Source organism: Cololabis saira, chromosome 20 (genome assembly GCF_033807715.1).
Source record: "Cololabis saira isolate AMF1-May2022 chromosome 20, fColSai1.1, whole genome shotgun sequence".
Lineage (NCBI taxonomy): Eukaryota > Metazoa > Chordata > Actinopteri > Beloniformes > Belonidae > Cololabis > Cololabis saira.
Window position 1 is genome coordinate 14,670,269 of NC_084606.1, and position 21,847 is coordinate 14,692,115.

The window sequence follows — 21,847 nt, forward strand, 5'->3', positions numbered from 1 at the left end:
TGTGTCCAAACTTTTGGTGTGTACTGTATATATATATATATATATATATATATATATATATATATATATATATATATATATATATATATATATATACACACACATATATATATATATACACATATATATATTTACACATATGAGTGACAGAGCCTCACACCCCTGTTATCAGTTTGTGACATCCACCTCAAACACACACTACACAGGTGGGCTGAAGCAGTTGGGATTCAGCAGAAATGCACATATCAGCCCCTGCACAGTCACACAACCAATAAAAACCTTCAGTTTCAGCTAGCTTATTTGTGTGGCGCCAATTCAGAATGAACCCCATTTAAGGGAACTTTAAAAAAAAAGAAAAGAAAAGTAGTTAAATTAAATTCAAGTCCAAGCAAATACAGCAAAGTTCAACACATTTACAATCAATTCCATTCCAGCACTCTACAGTACGACAGTTTGCATGAAATGCCAATGATAAAGAAGGTAACCTGGCAAAGGAAATAGATAAGCAGCATTGTAACGTTTCCAGCGCTCGGGTTGTCGCTTGCTTCTATCTGCAAGCATGTAAGTGCGGGGTTCCTGCTGTCCGAGTCCCTCATCCAGTCCAGTAGCTACAGGATCTCTCCGGAACAATCAAACTACCTCAGTGCTCCATTGGAGAACATAAACAGAGGTCTTCTCCTGACATTCATAGGTGGGAGGCTTTTTTGCAGGCAACTCCAAAGATTTTGTGCATTTCCAGTCCATCTTGCACTTCATCAGGCGGTAAGTTGAAACAAGAAAATCCTCCTTTCTGCCAGCATCTCATAATGTTCATGAATTTACTGGGATGCCAAGTCCAGCTGCACTGCAGACTCCTCTGCAGGCTCTTCTGCGTGCGCGTCATTCATTTTCCTGACAGGGTTTGTTTTCGGGTATGAGGGTGATCTTGCAGGACTGGATGGATTCCACCGGTTGATACAGAGGGACGACTGGGACCTGAAAAGCAGAGCAGTGCGAGTGAGTGGGATGACCAGACAAGGAGACAGCACTGATACAGACAACTTCTTTTTACAGAACCATGGTTGGCTGGAACTCAACACCAGTTCATATTTCTCATGTAGGTAGCAAAGATTGGTTTAAGATTCAGTTGAAGCAATATCGTTTAAAATTTAATGAATTATGATTTGACATTTGGAAGGAACAGAATGAAGTTTGAACAGAATTACAGGTGGTGTAAACCCCATCACAATAAAGGTGAAAGGTGGTCAAGAATTCTAAGATAAGGTCATTTCAGGCAGGTATTGTTTGTGAAGGTGTTTTATTTGATTTCATTTATATGTATTTATGTCTGAGAATGATGGTGATTTAGTTATCCTCTGTGTTGTTTGTCACTAAGGGAGTTGTGTCTATTATTGTTTTGTTTGTCATGTATAATGTATGTTTGTTATGTATTAAGTGTTAATTTGTGTGTTGTGTGTTTATGTCGGACCCCGGGAAGAATAGCTAATGATGTTGCTAATGCTAATGGAGATCAAAACAAACAATAAAACAAACAGAAGAAACAGGCCAACATACCATCATATCCCTGTTTCCAGTCACCAAGCCCTTAAAAAGATCCAACGGCTCCGGAACAATGGGGCAGATAATGTCTTTGTACCTGCGCAGAGATGAAGACAAAGCATTGCAGCCATTAAAATAGATCAGGTTTGAACAAGTTTCCATGGGTTTTCTGAGAAACATGAAGCTAGAATATATGTCTGATGGCTGTTTACTAAATAATTCATCTGAGAGTTGGAGGCTACAGTCGCGTGTCCGCCGGGGCTGTCAGGAACAAGGACATGTCACACTTGCAGTCAAGGGCTCTGCGCTGGCTCTCATTGAACTGCCTGCCAAAGATTGATTTGGCTCATCGATAATTCATCCGCTTGCTGGAGTGATGACTGCACACAGGGTTGTGATTCAAAAACCAAAAACATTCAGCCACATTGGCCCACTTCCAAACGGCACAACCTTTTTCAACGTCACCGTTGCCTTGGAAACCTTTTTGTGGTCCTGTATCACTTCCCACTAGGGTGATGTTGAAACAACCAACCTCAAGCAAACAAATAATTTTTCAAAAAATCTTGTGCACAGCAATGACACTTTTAACACCATAAAATCCATATCAAAGGATCAGAATTACAGAAGGTGAAAAAACGATATGAGACATGAAGCTGGGTAGTTTTAGTTACTTTGGAGTTCTTTTCCTTTTCTTAATGTTTATATAACTTGATGCACAATGTTCAGTCTGTTCCCGTGTTATTAAGGAGGACTCAGTCCTACAAGCACTGAAAACAGTACGTGGCTTTTCCTAACGTGCTGTGCTGCAAGTTATAAACTCTGTCCAAATTGATTTTGTTTCTAAAACTTTGTCACAATCTGCAAATTTAACACTGAAAAAGGAAAACATTTTGATCTGTTGCAGATCTTGTTTCTGTTTGTAAATGAAATGCAATCTAATGTTGGAATAATTGAAATTGAAATAATTATTATGGGCATGCCAGTAGCCAAAACACAAGCAAAAAAAAAAAGAAATATTCCAAGAGATTGCCCTGAAAAAAATTGAAAAAAAAAAAAAAAAAAAACGCCAGAAAAAACCCATTTCACAATGCAAAATGCTTTTCCTCCTCTCCTCCTTCTTTTTCCGCTTATTATTATTAATCCAAGCGTTTTTTCGCCTGTTAATGTGGCCTGAACTGTATATGCACCCAGGCATGCATACATCAATAACCGCGTCTCCATTGTGCCTCGATGCGCATTACTTTTCTCCATCAAAAGTGTTACCGTGGCAACATTAGATGCCAAAAAGCAGAAAAAATGAAGACATGACTCAAACGTTCAAAGACTAACTTCGCTTCGGACTAAAACGTAGTTAACTTGTTTGTGCGAGGTATTATGGTTTTTGCGATATTGAACTTTGAATTTAAAAAAAATGTCAATTTGATTTTGGATGCTTGTTGCTAGGCAACAGGTTGTCGTAGAGACATCATTCAAACGTTCAAGAACTCGCCCCGCGGTGGACTATATAATATTAAAGTCTCATTAGGCAAAAAATGCAGGACAAATGGCTTCATTCATGCCTATGGGGGTTGTTACCATGGCAACACAGAACCTATGCCTTCCTATGGGGGAGCATTGGGGTGAATGCAATACAACCAGAACCACCAGAACTAGAACCACCCCAAACACAACTAGAACTACATCCCTTGACCTCATCAGGTTCTTTGCTCCAACACGCCGGCCTCTAATCCATAGATCATTAACAGACTTGTGTAGAACGAGATCACAAGCTTATGATCTGATTTGTTCATTTAAATCAAGATGGTTGGAGCAAAGAAACATCCAAATCATGCAGGATAGAAGACACTGTTCTCGTAATGCTGCTCATGAGTGGTGTATTTCACGTTAACAACGTCTCTAATGCACGGCAACCTTTAATTTAGTATCTGTGGACACAAAGTCATTGTCCCCTTTTCCATTACACTTGTGCACAAAAGAAAATTGTATCTCTGAAAGTTTGATAACGGTAGTGCTCCAGGGGGTCTGCGTTTGTTTCCCTCGAATAAGCGTAATTCTCCTAGCTCTCAGAGTATTTTGTCCTACGAGACGTCCCTTCAGAACAAGTGACCAAGCAAAGCCTGTATGTAATGTTTAATGATTAAGTAGTGCTACAGGACAACTGCATTATGTTAGTGAGGCCTAAAACAGCAGGAAATTAGATTTTGATGACTATAGATTGACTACGCCACATCCAGCAATGCCAGATATGTGGAAATTCACAAAAATCACTTCCATTACTCTTTTTTTGCCAAAACAGTGGATAATCGAATTGGAAAATTACCTCCTGAATGCCTAAAAAGGTTTATTCAATAGTTTTTTTTCAAATTAATGAAGTTTCCATTACAGGAGTGTTGATATTTGGTTTTGCAAACCTGGGAGGGTGAAGGAAAACAGGCCTATTCACTTTGTACATTTGTCATGTGGTCATACCTCCTGAAGCAGTAGCAGGACAGCAGGACGAAGATGAACACAATGATGGGGATGATGACGGTGAGCGCTATGGCTACACTGAAGCAGGGCTGACCTGTCATGACAAGGTTAAAATGATCTCATGAGCTCTTCAATGATACTGTATATAAGTCATAAAAGAAAACTTTAAAACATCCCTGCCCACATTTTTAGATTCTGCTGTCAGTGTTTGCTCAAATCAAAATCAATTAAATGCGCCATTATTACTGCTTTGTATGTTCAAAGAGGACTGTGATGTTGATGACGATAGATATTTATTATTATATTTTACATTTATTTTACTTATTTAATTAATTAATTACCCTTCTTTTACTTTATTTATTAGTTATTAATCAATTATTAATTATTATCATTATTATTATTATTTATTTATTTATGTGTATGATCTGATCCTACTCATACATAGCCCACCCTATATTTATTTATTTTTTTTTTTTTTCCTTCTCTCTTCACCATTCAAAAAGAAAAAAAAAAAATCAACTAATGTGAAAAAAGTCGAGAAACTTCAACATCTGGCAGTAATACATGACATATGCAGGACTGTCAACAGCCAGAGTAGAGAAGACTGGAATACGTGGCAATATAATTCATCTATGCAGACGGTGTATAATATATTTAAACAAAAAAAAACACTGCTGAAGCCACTTCAATTTGGATGAAATCTTCAATTGAGTGCAGACCACTTTCCCTTATCAAATAACATGTATCCATGTGAATATCAATCAATCAATCAATCAATCAATGTCAATGAAAACTGTTTGGTTCAACTGTGCATGGGTGGTTAGTTTCTAACACCCTTAAATCCATATCTACCTTCAACCTGGCACTGACAGAAATATCTGTTTTGACAGCGTGCCCTAAATACCAGTGAGGTAGCGCACAGAAATGTGCAACGGAAAACAAGCGTGTTGCAGCACGTTGGTGGCCCAAGATAAAGCTTGCAAAAGTATTCACCCCCCTCTCTCATTTGACATATTTTGTTTCATTACAGCCTTTAATTCAGTGTTCTTTTTAATCTGTATTGTATGTGACGGATCAGAACACAATTGTCTAAGTTGGTGAAGTGAAATGAGAAAAATATATACATAAAGCTATTTTTTAGAAATAAAAACTGAAAATTGGCATGTACATATGTTGTTATGGAGCCCATAAAAACCTCTGGTTCAATCAGTTTACTTCAGAAGTCACATATTTAGTGAAATGATCTAAGTGTCACATGATGAGTACATATTCACACCTTGTGTGAAAGGCTCCACAGGCTGCAACAAGCAAGAGCCACCCTTAACCAAACTCTGCCATGAAGAGCTAGGAACCCTCCGAGCAAGTGAGGGACAAAGTTGTTGAGAAGTACAAGTCAGGGCTAGGTTATTAAAAATATCCAAATCCTTGATGATCCCCAGGAGCTCCACCAAATCGATCATAACCAAGTGGAAAGAACATGGCACAACAGCAAGTGCCAAGAGACGGCTGACCGTCAAAGCTCACGGACCGGGCAGGGAGGGCATTAACCAGAGAGGCAGTACAGAGACCTACGGTAACCTTGCAGGAGCTGCCGAGGTCCAAAGACTGGAGTATCCGCTCATAGGACGAAAATAAGCCGTAAGCTCCATAGAGTTGGGCTTTATGGCAAAGTGGCCAGAAGACGCTGTTACTGTCAGCAAAAAACTAAATGGCACGTTTGGAGTTTACAAAAAGGCCTGTGGGAGACTCCCAGGATGTTTGGAGGAAGGTGCTCTGGTCTGATGGGACTAAAACTGAACTTTTCGGCCATCAAGGAAAACATTTGGCGTAAACCCAAAGCGTCACATCACCCGCAGAAGACCTTCCCCACAGTGAAACATGGTGGTGGCAGCATCATGCTGAGGGGATGTTTTTCAGCAGCTGGGACTGGGAGACTGGTCAGCTGAGGGAAAGATGATGGTGCTAAACACAGGCAAGGACGGAGGTTAATCGTCCAGCAAGACAGTAAACCCAAACACCCTGCTGAAGCAACACTTGAGTGGTTTCAGGGGAAACGTGTAAATGTGTTGGAACGTCAAAGCCCAGACCTCAATCCAATAGAAAATCTGTGGTCAGACTTACAGATGGCTGTTCATAAGCGCAAACCATCCAACTGGAAGGAGTTGGAGCAGTTTTGCAGGAGGAATGGGCAGAAATCCCAGTGGTAAGATGTGGCGAGCTCATACAGACTTATCCAAACATCTTGCAGCTGTGATAGCTGCAAAAGGTGGATCTTCAAAGTATTGACTTTAGGGGGGGTGAATACATATGCACATGCCAATTTTCTGGTTTTTTATTTCTAAAAAATAGCTTTATTTATATATTTTTCTCATTTCACTTCACCAACTTAGACAATTGGGTTCTGATTCATCACATAAAATTCAGATTAAAAAAAACATTGAACTAAAGGCTGTAATGAAAAAAAATACGTTAAAAAGCGAAAGGGGGGTGAATACTTTTGCAAGGTACTGTAGCTCCCCATGTATGGACTGAAATGAGTCATCAACTTTTCATTGTTATTTTTCTCTGGAAAGCTTTTCTGTTTATACCAAGACACCAGACCATAACCTGTTTCTGAAAAACAGACTCACGGTTTATCCTTTTTAACCAACTTTGTATTGATTCTTATTTTCATTTATCCATTAATTTTCTTTTTGGCAGTTTCACTTCTTAATACATGTAGGGCCTACTTTGTTAAAAATGTATTTATTCGCCAATGTATTATTCCCATGAACTTGTTTAAATTAATTAGTAAGTGAAATATATTTTTGAAAGTATTTTAACTTCTTTTTGTTTGTCTGATATTCACAGTTTGTCCGATAGTTTCAGGATTTTACAAGTTACAGTTCTTTCATTTGCTCTGTCTCCTCATTATAAATCTCAGAAGTCTACAAACATTATAAAATGCTAATAAGATCATGTGCCCTAATTTTGTACCTCATAATTTCTTCTATCTTTTCATTACAAAAACCACCTGATTGGTTGATGGAGTGAAATTCGTGAAGGAGGAGGAGTTGGTATTCCTTATCAAAATGCAGTCAAAAGAATGAAAAAGTTGATGAGACTATTCTCATTTTGTCCACAAGGTGGCGCACAAGTACCACAACATAAAACTGGAGACAACACATGGTTAAACCAACGCTCTGCTATAATGCCACTATAAAGATCTAAAATAACTAAATACCAGTTACTTTTTACTTTCTGTTTAAGGCCTATTTTTCAGACATTGACATAAAAGATGTTTGTGCTCAGCTTTAACATCTGACTTGCTTTTATAATACTATACTTTAAGTAAACATTGAGTTTATGAGATTTTTATTTGACCAGCGCCGCTTACTTCCGTACATTTTGGAACCAAATAAATATTTAAACAACATTTAATTATTATTGACAGTCACCCACAGACTGAAACATCCCCTTTTAATAATTATATGCATCTTACAGCATGTTTTTTATTTTATTTTTATTATATTCTTCTTCTCTTGATCTGATGGGGGCGGCGTCCTAGCACCCTCTACTGACCAAGCTGCCACTGGTATTTACCACTCGTTTGAAACAAATCAAACTTTAAAACAACTTGATACAAAACTTCTGTTTGTTTCACAAGTCAACGATGACAAGAGTTTGTGAAGGTGGCCGGATATTTACCGTAAGTGAGAATGGGACTGTTGTCGCTGGACACTTCTAGACAATCCTTGTCGGTTGAGACATTGTAGCGTAATTTGTAGACGCAGCAGCTATCGTAAGGAATCGTAAAGTTGTCACGTTCCTTTAAGGTCTGAGATAGGAAGAGAAGAAGAACAAGTTACAGTGTTTTTTCAGTGACATTACAGCAAACATGTTGTTACTTGAATTTCAATATTGACTTATAACGTATAAATTTGTGGAAATATAAAAAAAACTTTTTCCCACATTTGCAAGGGATCTAAATGTACATTTTTGGTTAAAGATGACAACATACCTCTGTGTTGTGGCATGCTTTGTACCAGACATTTAAGATCCATTTACAGCTCCTGCCAACCTTAGGAGGGTGCCATGTCACCCTGAGCAAAGGTCCATCTTCTTTGAGGGTCACGTTTGGCAGAGGCACCACTGAAGATCAGCAACCACAACAAAACCCCACATTAAGTCTCACAGCAAACGCCTTGAAATGAGCTCCAAAGCTCGTACTGACACCAGTAAGTACTATCAGAGAAAGCACCAACCGAGCCTGGGCTTAAAGATGTGTCTCTGCGAGTCGGTCTTCGCGAGCACCCAGATATCCTGAGGGTCAGTATGCACGTGGCACCCCCGCTGCTCTCCAGTGGTGATAAACTCACGACAGGTTGTTAGACGATTTAGGTCTTTCTCAGCTTTTCCAGACTTCCTGAAATTACAAAATCCGAAGAAAAGTGTGAAACGAAAGTTGCTGAATTGCAATTATTGACTATCGATGACATCAACATTCTTCAAATCTGTACATTTGTCTTTAAAGTGAATCATAGGACTGATGATTTACCTCATGGTTTTAGATCGTATTTTGTTAATAATGCTCAAGTTCATAGTTATTCAACCAACAGGTTAAGAAACTTCATCTTCCATTGTATAAAACATCCCATTTGATTTAGAATAATAGGACCCCCTATTTTTCTTCACTTTTTCCTTTACAGGAAATGTTCAGTTTGTGCATTTAATATGTAATTGTGATTTTTATATTTGTTAATATTTTAACTTTAGTATATTGTCTATATACTGTAGGCTTCTAGCCACTCCTCACACATATTTCTTTTTGTTGTTGTTTTTTTTAGTTTTTTTTTTATATTTTCTTTATGTACATTTTTTTCTTCTGTTTTTTGTTGGGTTTTTTTTTCTTCATCCTTGTATTTGTGTGAAACAAAATAAAAAAAATAAATAAATAAAAATTATTTTCCTGCATACACCAACTCACTGAATTGAGGTTGCAATTACTTCTATTGCCACTAGATGGCGTCCTGGATAATTACACAAAATGGGAAACTGTTGAACATATTACACACTTTTTTTGAAAATGACCACACTGATGAAAACACAATAAACAGTTCCTTGGACAGAATTAAGACTGCACAGAGACATTTTGGTTTTCTGTTGAACCATTTGATTCTCACCGATAAGAGACGTCTAGCTTGAGGGATGGATGAGCTGGGGTCCAGGTGCAGTTCCAGGTCATGTTATACGATTTCATGACACATTTGAAGTCCTTCACCAGCTCAGCTGCAGGGCACAAAAACAAAGACCTAAACAAACTGCAAATATGATTGGAGAGCATCATGATGGATTGGTGCTCCACTCGTTCAGTCATTGTTTCATCCACAGCAGAGCTCCCTTACCGTTGTTCGGTTCTTCAATGGTTTTGTTAACAGTTTGGCTTATCGTCCAGCCACTGCAGTTTTCAGGACAGACGTGAATGTAAATACGCGTGGTCGCCGGGGATTTTGTGAGATAACACATGTCGACATGTTCCTCTCGTGTGTTCAGGCGCTAAAAGACAACAACAAATGTCACATGACATTTATCCAAACCAAAGTCTGACATAATTAACACTTGAGTGTTGACTGCATTAGTTCTAGCTAATGAATCCCCATCCCTAAATGTCGGGGGGATGTTTCCGTTAAGACCAATAGCTTTTGGGTGGGTTCATCAACAGACTGGAGAGGTGGGATATTAACTCCCTGAGAGCTGAAGTCAGACGTTATAAAAATGTTTAGATTCTACTTCAGCATCACAGCTATTTAAGTTTTTTTTTTTTTGTTGACAATTTTTTATTAATTTTATGCCAACTTTTAAAGAAAGGGCAGACAGTCACAGGCACAGCTCTATACATTTTGTTGTAGCAGCATGTCCACTATACATTTGAAAAGATCGAATGCAAAATACAGGGGCAAAAATGTATTACAACAGTTAGAACAAAACAAAAACATTTCATATACTATATATATTTATGCTTGTCTGTCTTCTCCTTGAGCCACATACACGCTCTCACACAAACACACATTCACATCTACATGCACACCCTCGCATACACATCCCAATACTAGCAATTAATCAACAAAAACATAAAGAAAAACCCTCCCACCCCAGTGAGTGATCTGCACCATCCCTTCCTCGTTACCCCCCTTTATAGGCAAGACTTCACAGCTCTGATGGCTTCTGACCATCATTTTAAGGTCTTTTCTTTTGCTCCATGAGACCGTGCAACAGAGAGCTCAAGGGTTAAAATATCCATCAGAAGATGCCAGCTATTTAAGTTATTTGACTGGAGGTTTTGATGAACAAAACAAGAAAAAAACGTTGACTTTTATTTCTTGAGCAGTTCTATGAAGCAAAAAAATATCGATATATAGTACCAGTCCAAAATCTTGAATGATGGTAAACGGCGATCGCTTAACATTTGGTGAAATCAAATCGTAACAAAACAACAGTAGAACTCGCTGTATTTTTGATAGTGACAGTAAGGGCTTTTCCACATACGCAAACGGAGAAAAAGTCAAGGGGTCTGGACCGAACAGCTGTGCAGTCTTAAGTTTAGTCATCAGTGAGGATCATCGTGGGGGAAAGAAAAGCATCAATATGCTGGGCTGCACAAAGATTGGACTCTGGGCCAATGGAAGAAGGTCATGTGGTCCAGATTTACCCAGAGTTCCAGGGAGTGAGCTCATAAGGGTTTAGAAGAGAGGCAGATGACGTGAAGCTCCCATCATGCCTAGTGCCTGCTGCAGAAGCTTATGGAGGCAATGATGCTGCGGTTGGTCGGGGACAGGTCCAGAAATGTAATGACACCAAAGAATGAGGTCAGCTGACCTGAATATACTCAGACCAGGTTTGTTTCTTCCCCGATGGCACGGGCATATTCCAAGGTGACAACTAGGGATGGGCGGTATGGACTAAAAAATGTATCACGATAATTTCAGGCATTTATCCCGATAACGATAAAAATGACGATAAAAAAAATACCAATTCAACTCCACTTTTTCAACTATAAATCTATCTCGCTCTCAGATCCGCCATGTTTGTTACATAAAAACGTCATCAACATCAACGGGAATTTATCCTTCTTTCTTTCTTTCTTTCTTTCTTTCTTTCTTTCTTTCTTTCTTTCTTTCTTTCTTTCTTTCTTTCTTTCTTTCTTTCTTTCTTTCTTTCTTTCTTTCTTTCTTTCTTTCTTTCTTTCTTTCTTTCTTTCAGGCTCATTTCCTTCCTTCCTTCCTTCTGTCCTCCTGCTCTCTCCTTCCTTCTTCCCTTCCTCTTTTCTCCCTTCTTTCCTTCCTTCCTTCCTTCCTTCCTTCCTTCCTTCCTTCCTTCCTTCCTTCCTTCCTTCCTTCCTTCCTTCCTTCCTTCCTTCCTTCCTTCCTTCCTTCCTTCCTTCCTTCCTTCCTTCCTCCCTTCCTTCCTTCCTTCCTTCTGCTCTCTCCTTCCTTCTTCCCTTCCTCTTTTCTCCCTTCCTTCCTTCCTTCCTTCCTTCCTTCCTTCCTTCCTTCCTTCCTTCCTTCCTTCCTTCCTTCCTTCCTTCCTTCCTTCCTTCCTTCCTTCCTTCACGTACGTTGTGCGTGGATTTAACGCAGAACCATAAATCAGCTTTATACAAAAAAATCATCAACGGGAATTTATCGTTTTTACCGCGAGATGACAAATTCTTACCGTGGGGAATTTTTTTGACGGTATATCGTGAACGGTAAAATATCGCCCATCCCTAGTGACAACGCCAGGATGCACCAGGCTGCGGTTCCGGGAGCATAAGACATCATTTTCACACATGGGCTGGCCACCACAGAGTCCAGACCACATGAGAATCTGTTAGATGTGCTGGAGAAAAAGCTGCAGTCCGACTCTCTCATCATCACTGCAAAAAAACCTGCAGAAGCTCATCTGAATGATGCCACAGCAAATTCTTACTGAGATCAAAGTTATAGGCAGTCAGAAGAAATATATGTGAGAGACTTTTTGTTTCTTTGGCACAGGCACATTTATTTCAAACGGGTGAATGTGATGATGATTTGAGTCAATGAAGGACTGTTTGAGGAACAAAGATACAGTAAGCGAGGGATCTCCAAAAAAAACACAAAAAACTGAAAATCATTGACATTTTCTTACAATGAAATTCAAAATAAATATAATTATTTGTAGCCGCTTTACGAGGGAAAACCTTTTTGCCAGCGTCCCCCTTTATTCTGCATGTGCTCAGCCCTGATTTCTATTTTTGTGTTCTCTTATCCCCTAAGCGCTGAAAGAAAAAGGCCTGCATGCGTGAGCAGCAGCATCATCTGAATCGCTCCATCAGCGCTCAAAGTCAGAACTCACAATTAGAAGGTTACACTTTGTTCAGGTTTCAGATTCAAAATGAAACTGAGGAAACGTGTCAAACTGGTTTTATAGCGGTAATCGATCATCTGGATGATCTCCAGCTGATATACTAAATCAATACAGCAAGTCTTACCTCTGTTGTTGCTCTATCTTTATTCTCGCCCTTTACGCTGAACTGGACCTGGCAGCTCTTGGGCAGAGCTTCAGGCCTCATCCAGGACCAGTGCAACTTCAGAACAAACGGATCGATCCATTCGTACGACACGCCTGTCACCTCGGGGAGGGGACGATCTGTGGAACGAAAACAACACAAACAAGAGTTACAAACATTTAAGTCACTGCTCACAACAGCATGTCCACCCTACAGGTGGGATACATTGAAGGTTATGGGATAGGAGTGATTAGATGAGTCTGCAGCTTATGTCATACCTAATTTATGCAAAAATGTAATGAGCCCAAGTTCATATAATCTTTCCTCATTAGTGTGATTCCTATCTGTTGGTACTGAGCCGTGGCTGTTTCACCAAACAACCAAGACTGCATTCCTCGGTTTGATAAAGACGGGTGGGGCAAACGTCACAGGAGTTGGCCAAAAACACATAGTTTTTTCTTAACATCATAACAATCTTCATCGCTCAACAACTTCCTAGACATTTATAGAAATATAAATATATATACATGTATATTATATAAATATATACTGAGAGAGGGTAAATATATACTGAGAGAGCATAAATATATACAGGAAGAGGGTCATGGGAGAGGGTCAAGAAGGGGGTTCCTCCGGCCAAATAAATACAATCATAGTTAGGATAAAATACTATTTAATTTAGCAGCTGTAATTTTACATTTTGGGACATTTTTAAAAGTAAATAATTAAATGACGCGCACTGCAATTCTCGTGATGTATTTCAGTCGGAGAGAGATTTTTCATGAGAGTTTGTGTTGTTTATGTTTTAAACTTTTTTCTTACCTGCTCCGAATAAAAACAGCGGAGAGTTTAAAAGTTTCAGATATATAGATAGATAGATCTTTATTGTCATTATCACTATGTACAACTGCTCTCTCAGGTGGTGTAACCTGAGCCGGCACAGATGCACCGATGCTGCAACGTCGTGTCATGTAAATATATCGGTATGTGTACATTATTAATTCCAAGCTGGAAAATTATGGGTTTTTTTTCACGAAATAAAGGTCAATGGTTTTTTGATTGAGGTTTCATTCATGAAAACCTCCAGTCAAATAACTTAAACAGCTTTCAAAACATTTTTATACCGTCTGATTTCAGCTCTCAGGGAGTTAATATCCCACCTGTCCAGTCTGTTGATGAACCCACCCCAAAGCTATTGGTCTTAACGGAAACATCCCCCCGACATTTATTGCATCGTTTTGTGCATAATGTGACAAATTTTCACAGCGTTGCCCTCATTCACATCTCCCTTTAATTGCTTCTCAAGAACGGCTTTTCAATATCTTCCAGGCCAAGAACCTGGACTTGATCACATCCTCTCCTGACTTCTCAGCCGTTTGGTTCTTCCTTCCCCTTTTCTGATTCTTTTGACCTCTTCCTGCACTTCACATTATGCCTCGATGACAGCATCATATTCTACTTTTGATTAATTCAAGGTTTAACTTGGAGGCTCCTCGTACCTGGTGATATCATGCATCGTGGACGATCTGGTCACTGGTGATAATAATTATTTATATACCAGGTCTATGTTGCACAGCCAGCTAAATATCAAACAGGACACCAGTAGGTCAACTAGTGTTTCCATAAAATCCCCCAAAAAAGGAAAAAAAACCCCATCATTTTCCAGCTTGGAATCAATAAGGTATAAATACCGATATATTTGAGTTACATGACATGACGTTGCAGCATCGGTGCACCTGTGCCGGTGTTCTGCCAATTTCTGCAACCCTCGTAGCCTTTATGGTTCTGCGCATGCACACAGTCGATTTTCAAAGTTTGATTGCCACGCTAAATTGATAATATGGGATGTTGAGTATTTGATCCTTTAAAATACACTACCCATGACATGAATTGCATTACACTTTGTGAACATTATACGATAAAGAGAAAAAAAAACAAGTCTATCGCTGTATTTGATATTCATTCAGTCATTGGCCTTTATTTAACCAAGCAGGTCATTAAGAACATTCTTATTTACAACGACGGCCTGGCAAGAGACAAGGACCACTTGGGAGAAAAGGAAGTGGTAAAGGAACTAGGGAGTAAAACACAGTAAAATAAGGTAGAAAACCATTAGCATTTTTTGGCAAAGCAGCAAAAAATGGCAGGACAATAAACAACACAAACTCTCATGAAAAATCTCTCTCCGACTGAAATACATCACGAGAATTGCAGTGCGCGTCATTTAATTATTTACTTTTAAAAATGTCCCAAAATATAAAATTACAACTGCTAAATTAAATAGTATTGTATCCTAACTATGTTGTAATTATTTGGCCGGAGGAACGCCCTCCTTGACCCTCTCCCATGACCTTCTATATATTTACCCTCTCTCAGTATTTACCCTCTCCCATGACCCTCTCACATATATATTTATATAATATATATTATACACAGGGCAGGGGTGCACACAAGCCGGTACTCGAGGGCTAGTCTACTGCATGTTTTAGATGTTTCCCTGTCTTCAACACACATTGATTCTAATCACTGGTCGTCATCAACATGTCATAAAGTTTTACACAACCCTGTTGGTGACACAGCCTTGTCTATCAGGGTTGTGTTGAGGCAGGGAAACATCTAAAACGTGCAGTAGACTGGTTCTCGAGTACCGGTGTTGTGCCGGATTCAGCACCCCTGCCGTGAAAAGCACCCCCTCGTCGTACACACTGTTTAGCGTCCAGTTTTGTGTTAATGATTCATGTTTAAATGCGCTCATGGATTCCACAATAGTCATACTTTCCCACAATCACAGTCACAGATAACAAAAATCGGGTAAATGGTTATTGATGTCATTAATTAATAGCCTGCTTACTGTGTTGTCTTCCATAATATTTGTAAATATATATAATATAAACTCTTAAGTATGTGTTCATGCGAGTGTGTGGAATGAGAATATAATTTTTGTCATTGTGTGTACGACGAGGGGGGGCTTTTCACGGCAGGGGTGCTGAATACGGCACAACACCTGCTTGTGTGCACCCCTGATTATACATATATATATATATATTTATATAAATGTCTAGGAAGTTGTTCAGCGATGAAGATTGTTATGATGTTATGAAAAAAATATGTGTTTTGGCCAACTCCTGTGACGTTTGCCCCAACCGAGGAATGCAGTCTTGTTTGTTTGGTGAAACAGCCATGGCTCAGTACCAACAGATAAGAATGACACTAATGAGGAAAGATTATATGAACTTGGGCTCATTAAACAGGACATTTGACCCTCACTGAACATAACTTCTGATTTACTAATGACTTGAGTCCAGCTGGTTGCCGTGGTAACGCGTCAGGTCCCCGATCAGCTTCCATCCATGGTGTTTATACTGACTGAGACTATGAACGCATGTGGATGAAATGCGAAGATCATTAAATACACACAAACGCAGCACGACAACCAGCGAGAAAACCACTTGACAGATGGAAGCAGAGATCCGAGTCTGATTAACGGCCAGGAGATGCGGGTTGAGCGCCTTTTCCGCGATGACAGTCATTGATACTCGGAAAGACCGAGACGCGCCGCCGCCAATATATTTGGCCATAGAAGATTTATGAATCTACTGCGTCCTAATTCAACATGAGTCACCTCGAAAGTCCAGGAAGTAGTTGGATATTACAGGAAACTGTGAGCAAATGAGCTTTGAACCGGCATACACACACACACACATACATATACATATACATACATGTATATATATATATATATATATATATATATATATATATATATATATATATATATATATATACATATATACATATATACATAGGCTACACATACGGGCGTTGGTTATACAATTACAGGCTCTCTCAGCTCTTAGAAAAGTTTTTAATAATTATTTATATAAACTTATCCCTTTGAATGTCATAATTTAGCAGAAAGAATTTGAGAAAAGTTAGGTTTGGCCAATAAAGTCAACGAAAATACTGGAAATAACACAAGAAACATGAACTGAGAAGCCTGGATTAGTCTGCAGAGGATGAGTTTAAGAGAAAAAAAGACCACGATTTGGCAACCTGACATGACAAATTCCAACTTGGGTTGTTTTTTTTTTCTTCAGATGAGGCATGACACATTTCCTCGTAAACAGGAGGACAAAAAAAAAAGAAAAAGAAAAGGAAGGGAAGGAAGAAACCTGAGGGAGCAAGTGTGGGAGGGCAGCGGGGCAGACAAGGTGCGCTCAAAGAAGACAAAACCAAACAAATAAAATAATAGTAATAATATTCAAGAGAATAAGAAAAGAACATAAAACCGTAGGATCAATAGAGGAAATTCCTAATTGGAAAACCACAGACTAATTGAGGAGGAGCCCTGTCGAGTTCAGCTTTTCACATTAAAAATGACAAACCGGGACAGTAATACTGTGTATGGTATTAAAAAAGTCTTTACCTGCTCCACATTGGCACACCATTATTATGGCGGTCCCCAAAAGGGCGAAAAGGTCCCGAATAATTGTCATGTCGTCCTTTAAGGCGTCAGTGTCTTCTGACGTGCGCCAGTCTCCGCGGGGGCTCCTGAAGTCCAGGTGGAAAAAGAAATCACAAATGTCGCAGCCACTTAGCAGAAGTGAAAAGCACGAGTGACAGGTCCGGCCAGGTGAGGAGAAACCCAAATAAAAACAAAACTGGGACAGAGGAAGAGTGAAAAGGCGAATGGTGGAAGTGAGCAGCCGCCCGAGTCACCTCTGATGTGGCTGAGGTGTCGGGAACCGCGGGGGGCGTGGTTATGGTGAGTGGGCGTGGTTATGGTATGTGGGCGTGGTTATGGTGCCTGGGCGGGGCCAACAGTTAGCATGCAGGAATGCTGCAGCGGGGTTTTTTTTGTTTAGTTTATTTCGGTCATGACATCACAAAAAAAAAAAAAAGAATAAAAATGACAACAAGAAAACGAATACACTGTTCAAAGAAAAACATTACAAAAAAGTTTCCAATATACAAATAACATCTAGACCGAAATAGAATAGAATAGAATAGAATAGAATAGAATAGAATAGAATAGAATAGAAGACTTTATTTATCCCCCAGAGGAGAAATTCAGTCGTGCAGCAGCCAAAACACATACACACTTTATACAAAAAATGTAAAATAGAAATAACCAATAAGTTGTTAAAATAATAAAAAGAGCAATATAAAAAGTAGAAAAAGAGTATGTACAAGAGAGAAAAAAATAGTAAACACCAAAAAAAATGGATAATATTTACAAAAAATTTACAAATATTTTCAAAAATACTTTAGGTATTTGAGGTATTTACTGGTTATTGCACTTATAAAGAGACAGGTGTAGGCTGAAGCAAAGCTTATTATTTCCCTACCCTCAAAAAGATTAATTAAAGTAATGAAATAAAAGCAAGATATAAGAGAAAAGACTGCCAGTAAAACAAATTGCCTCCATGGGGATAATAAAAATTCCTCAAGAAATAAAAAAAAAAATTAAAAATAAAGGTGCAGTCTACATGTTACCTTCATCCTTAAAACATCAAATCAAATCACCAATTAAATAAATTCCCAAACGCTGTACTACTAGTACTAATAATAATAATAATAATAATAATAATAATAATAATAATAATAGATTTTATTAGTTGTAGTGCCTTTCTGAGCATCCAAGGACACCTTACAGTAAAAAACTGAAAATATGAATAATACTACATTAAAAAGTAAATAAAATACAAATAATACAACAGGAAATAAAATAAAATACAGAAAATTAAACTGGATAGGCAAGTCTGAACAGATGGATTTTAAGATGTTATTCCCACCAAGGAATTTGACTCCGGTAATTTCGCTCACTGTACCCAGATTTAAAAAATAGCAAACACTAATAAAATAAATGTGGCACTTATTAACATATAACAATTAAAAAACTGAAAGGTGCAGCAGTATGAGGTAGGCTCTAAATAACATATGTACATTTTTTTTAAAGTGAAAGGTGCAGCAGGTGCCGCAAAATGAGGCAGACATGATCATTGTTGGTGCATTGTTACAGCACGTGATAGTGCCATTAAATTACTGTTATTATTGTTATTGTCATTGCACGGTGATGTGAGAGTTCATCAGAGCAACAGCTTGGGGGAAGAAACTGTCCTTGTGTCTGGAGGAGGAGCGTAGAGCACAGGTGGGGGTGGAGAAGGTCTGACAGGTATTGAGGGACCAGGTTATGGAGAGCTTTAAATGTGAGGAGAAGAACTTTATATTGGATGCGGTGGTGGACAGGTATCCAGTGGAGCTGGATGAGGATGGGGGTGATGTGGTCAGTGCATTTTGGTGATTCTGGCAGCAGAGTTCTGCTGTGACAAAATCATACCTGTCAAGTTTTGGATTTAAAAATAGGGGACATTTTCCACCACCCACTGAGACTTGACAGGTATGGATAAAACCAAGCACCCGACTTACACAGAGCGCCGTGTTGCAACACGAGGAAACAAAAACAAAAAAACAGGTTCTCAAGTTACTCGATCTGTTTTCAGTGGTTTTTAGCGCATGCGCATGATCGTAAGTGCGACATCATGAACCGCAAGTGTCCATCCATCCCTCCAGGAAGTCGGCAATGAGTCTGTGAATCATTAAACTGATTACGTGTAGTGTAATGGATTTATGGAACAACAAACATAAACAACAAACTATACAGAGTGTGACCGTACAAAACCAATGAAAGGCAAGAAAAAGACAGTTTTAATTGATTTGTTTTCTACTTTTTTATGCGTTGAATCGGTGCATAATAACGGATAATCAGAATCAGCTTTATTGGTCAAGTTTGAACATGCCAGACTTGTTTGACTACAGTTATTTTGCTCAATGTACCCAGATTATGAGATCAGATAGTCTGTTAAAACTGTTCAACGGCATCACTTACTTGTACAAGAACCTTCAACCTTAAAATAGCAGGTTGTATTGACACTCAGAAGGCAAATAATCCTTGTAACAACCCTGAGACTTCCCCAGGCAATCAGAGCCCAAAGTCAAGATGCACGCTCTTAAAGGAAAAAAAGAGAAACAACTTTAAGCCTCCAGCCTTTATTGCTTAAGAATATTTTGAGAAATGCACAAATCCTCTTCCACAAAGGCGTTTTGTTCCCACTTTAGTAAAGATAAGCTGGCATAGTCTTCCCTCAACCCCAACCGACATCTCCAACAAGGTGAAATGAAACTCGCCAACGGCGTGTGGTTTCACAAGTGCCGTTGAGCCCAGATGGGAACACGCACATCCCTGTAAACAGGTTTCAAAAGGCTGGATTTGTAACGTCCAAAGGTTGGCCTGCATATGAGATATTTAAAAAACGTGCTCATCTCAACCACAAGGTCCCTTTTTGTAGCTGTTGCAAAGCGTTTGACTAAACACGTTGCTGATCTGCAGATGGTCAAGTTGTTACAGGAATAGAGCTGAGCTCTGGGCATTTTGAGGAGTTCTTGTAAACGTTGAGTGTATAGTTGAGTGATGTTGGAAACAACTTGAAAACATCCGCAGGAGGTTTCTCTGAAGCTCTATAGTCCCGACCAGACAGAGCCAGTGGAGATATCCTGTCAAGAGTCTTTGAATTGAAGAATGACACGTAAATCAAACTTTTTTTCCCCCCATGTTTTATTGAAAAAGGCTATACAAAGCAAGTTGGACAAGCAGCTGCACCTTGGTAAACAAGGAAATATAAATGGAGGGGAGAAAAAACAACTGCTAAAACAGATTTCAGACTGAATAAAAGTCCAAAAACTACTAAATATCATACATACTTACATAACATCATACACACCAACATGGATACAGAATTCAATTTACAGCCTGATGACAAATTATATACATCTGCTTAAATATTATTCATCTATCTGCTCATTTCAGTGTAGCACTTGTGAAATACTATTAATAATAACCAGGATGTGACCTTTTTTCCACTACTTGAGATTGAGGAAGTCTTTACAGAAGGCAGAGCGCAAAGGCACAGGATCAAAAATCAGGCTGAAGAGGAGCTCTTGACTCTCCCTGGTCTGAAATAAATATCATCACCCAGCTGTCAGTAGCTGTCTTAATTTTCCAATTGCTGCTGATTTTCAGACATTATTAGCAATGTGAACTCTTAATTCTTTTAAAACAAACCCAAACCTTTCCTTCTTAACTGCATTTGCAGCTGAAGTGCAGCCAGAAAAGGCCCGCCATAAACAGGATACTGCCCTGTTGCCGCGTTCACATTCAGCTCCTTCCTTTTAGAGGCGACTTATCTCTTAAAATTGCTGGAATGCACGGCTGGCGTATAACGACCCTTGACATGACAGATTAGCTCAACTCTTTTTCATTTGGATGCATATATAGTTGGTACATTTGTCCCAGCCTGCAGGTCGACATCACTGCGGTAGAACAGATGATGCTAATGTCTTGAAATGGTCTCCTGCATAGATTTTCGGGGCAACGTTGGCAGAGAAGTGGCAGGGAATTGTTTAGTCCAGAACGAAAAGTCACTCCTGCAATTTTGTTGCCAAGACAGAAGAAAAAAGTGCATTTCAACCTCGAATAACTCAGCCGAACACCGAAACCAGACATGCACACATTGAGTCGGTGTCGCCGTAAAACATTCTCAAAAAAATACTGCTCCTGTGGCGTCACGGTGATCTCTCTGTCCTGCCATTGTTCACCCCCACCCTTCCACTTCACATTCAAGCACAGATGCTGAAGACAGCCAAGCGGCTGCCTTCTTATCACCAGATTCAGGTCCTCAAGGGGGAAGTGGAAGGATATTCATAATGGCAGCAGGCTTGGCGAGGAGGGAGCTCGGGGAGATTGATGGCTCAGCCCGGGTCAGCCCGGGTCAGCCCAGGTCACTGGACGTCCCGCTGATGGCTCGAAACACATGGAGGGAGTTCTGTATGAGGGAGCGCATCATGCCCTCCTGGTAGATCTGCGGTCAAACCAAAAACAACTGCATTAGTGGCAGCGGACGCACAGACACACCCGCTCATATCACACTCACATCTCTGTTCGCTGCTTTCATGCACACTGAGCGGATGGATTGTGGCACAACATGGGAGGTCGGTGAACACAGGCAGGCAAAATCAATGCAAACTGCATGAGAAAAAAGCGACGTGTGTTTCCATGGGGCAGGTTCTCTGTACGCTCGGCCTGATTATGCTTTCATTTCTAATTTGACTCGCGGAACAACTCAGCAACATCAGAAGTAAAGCAGGACTCTAAAACAATGTTCTTCTGGTTGAACATGTTTACACTGGCTGCCGAACAGTTGTATTTATACTAAGCAAATAGCTGCTGCAGCAGCGGAAACTAAATGAAAACTGGCCGCACATGAAAGTGGAAAA

The 21,847-nt window shown here is 39.4% G+C and overlaps 2 protein-coding genes across 3 annotated transcripts in view; both read right to left on the reverse strand.

The window, feature by feature from the left end:
- Window positions 1-139: 139 nt before the first annotated feature.
- Window positions 140-17,240, reverse strand: LOC133420283 (interleukin-13 receptor subunit alpha-1-like). 2 transcript variants are annotated; one of them, XM_061709941.1, is made up of 10 exons: window positions 16,941-17,240; window positions 12,497-12,654; window positions 9,393-9,543; window positions 9,171-9,276; window positions 8,253-8,413; window positions 8,009-8,139; window positions 7,696-7,825; window positions 4,009-4,102; window positions 1,555-1,636; window positions 140-975 (listed from the first exon to the last, which is right to left on the reverse strand). In XM_061709941.1, exons 1-10 carry the CDS (start codon window positions 17,008-17,010, stop codon window positions 880-882), a joined length of 1,179 nt encoding a protein of 392 aa, XP_061565925.1. In that variant the 5' UTR covers window positions 17,011-17,240; the 3' UTR covers window positions 140-879. The 2 variants fall into 2 exon arrangements, with proteins under 2 accessions (XP_061565925.1, XP_061565926.1); XM_061709942.1 differs by lacking the exon at window positions 4,009-4,102.
- A 3,426-nt stretch (window positions 17,241-20,666) lies between these two features.
- Window positions 20,667-21,847, reverse strand: part of dock11 (dedicator of cytokinesis 11) — a 94,029-nt gene continuing 92,848 nt past the window's right edge. The window contains exon 53 of the mRNA XM_061710546.1: window positions 20,667-21,432. Within this exon, the coding sequence (XP_061566530.1) occupies window positions 21,343-21,432 (90 nt within the window). The 3' untranslated portion in view covers window positions 20,667-21,342. The remainder of the gene's footprint in view (window positions 21,433-21,847) is intronic.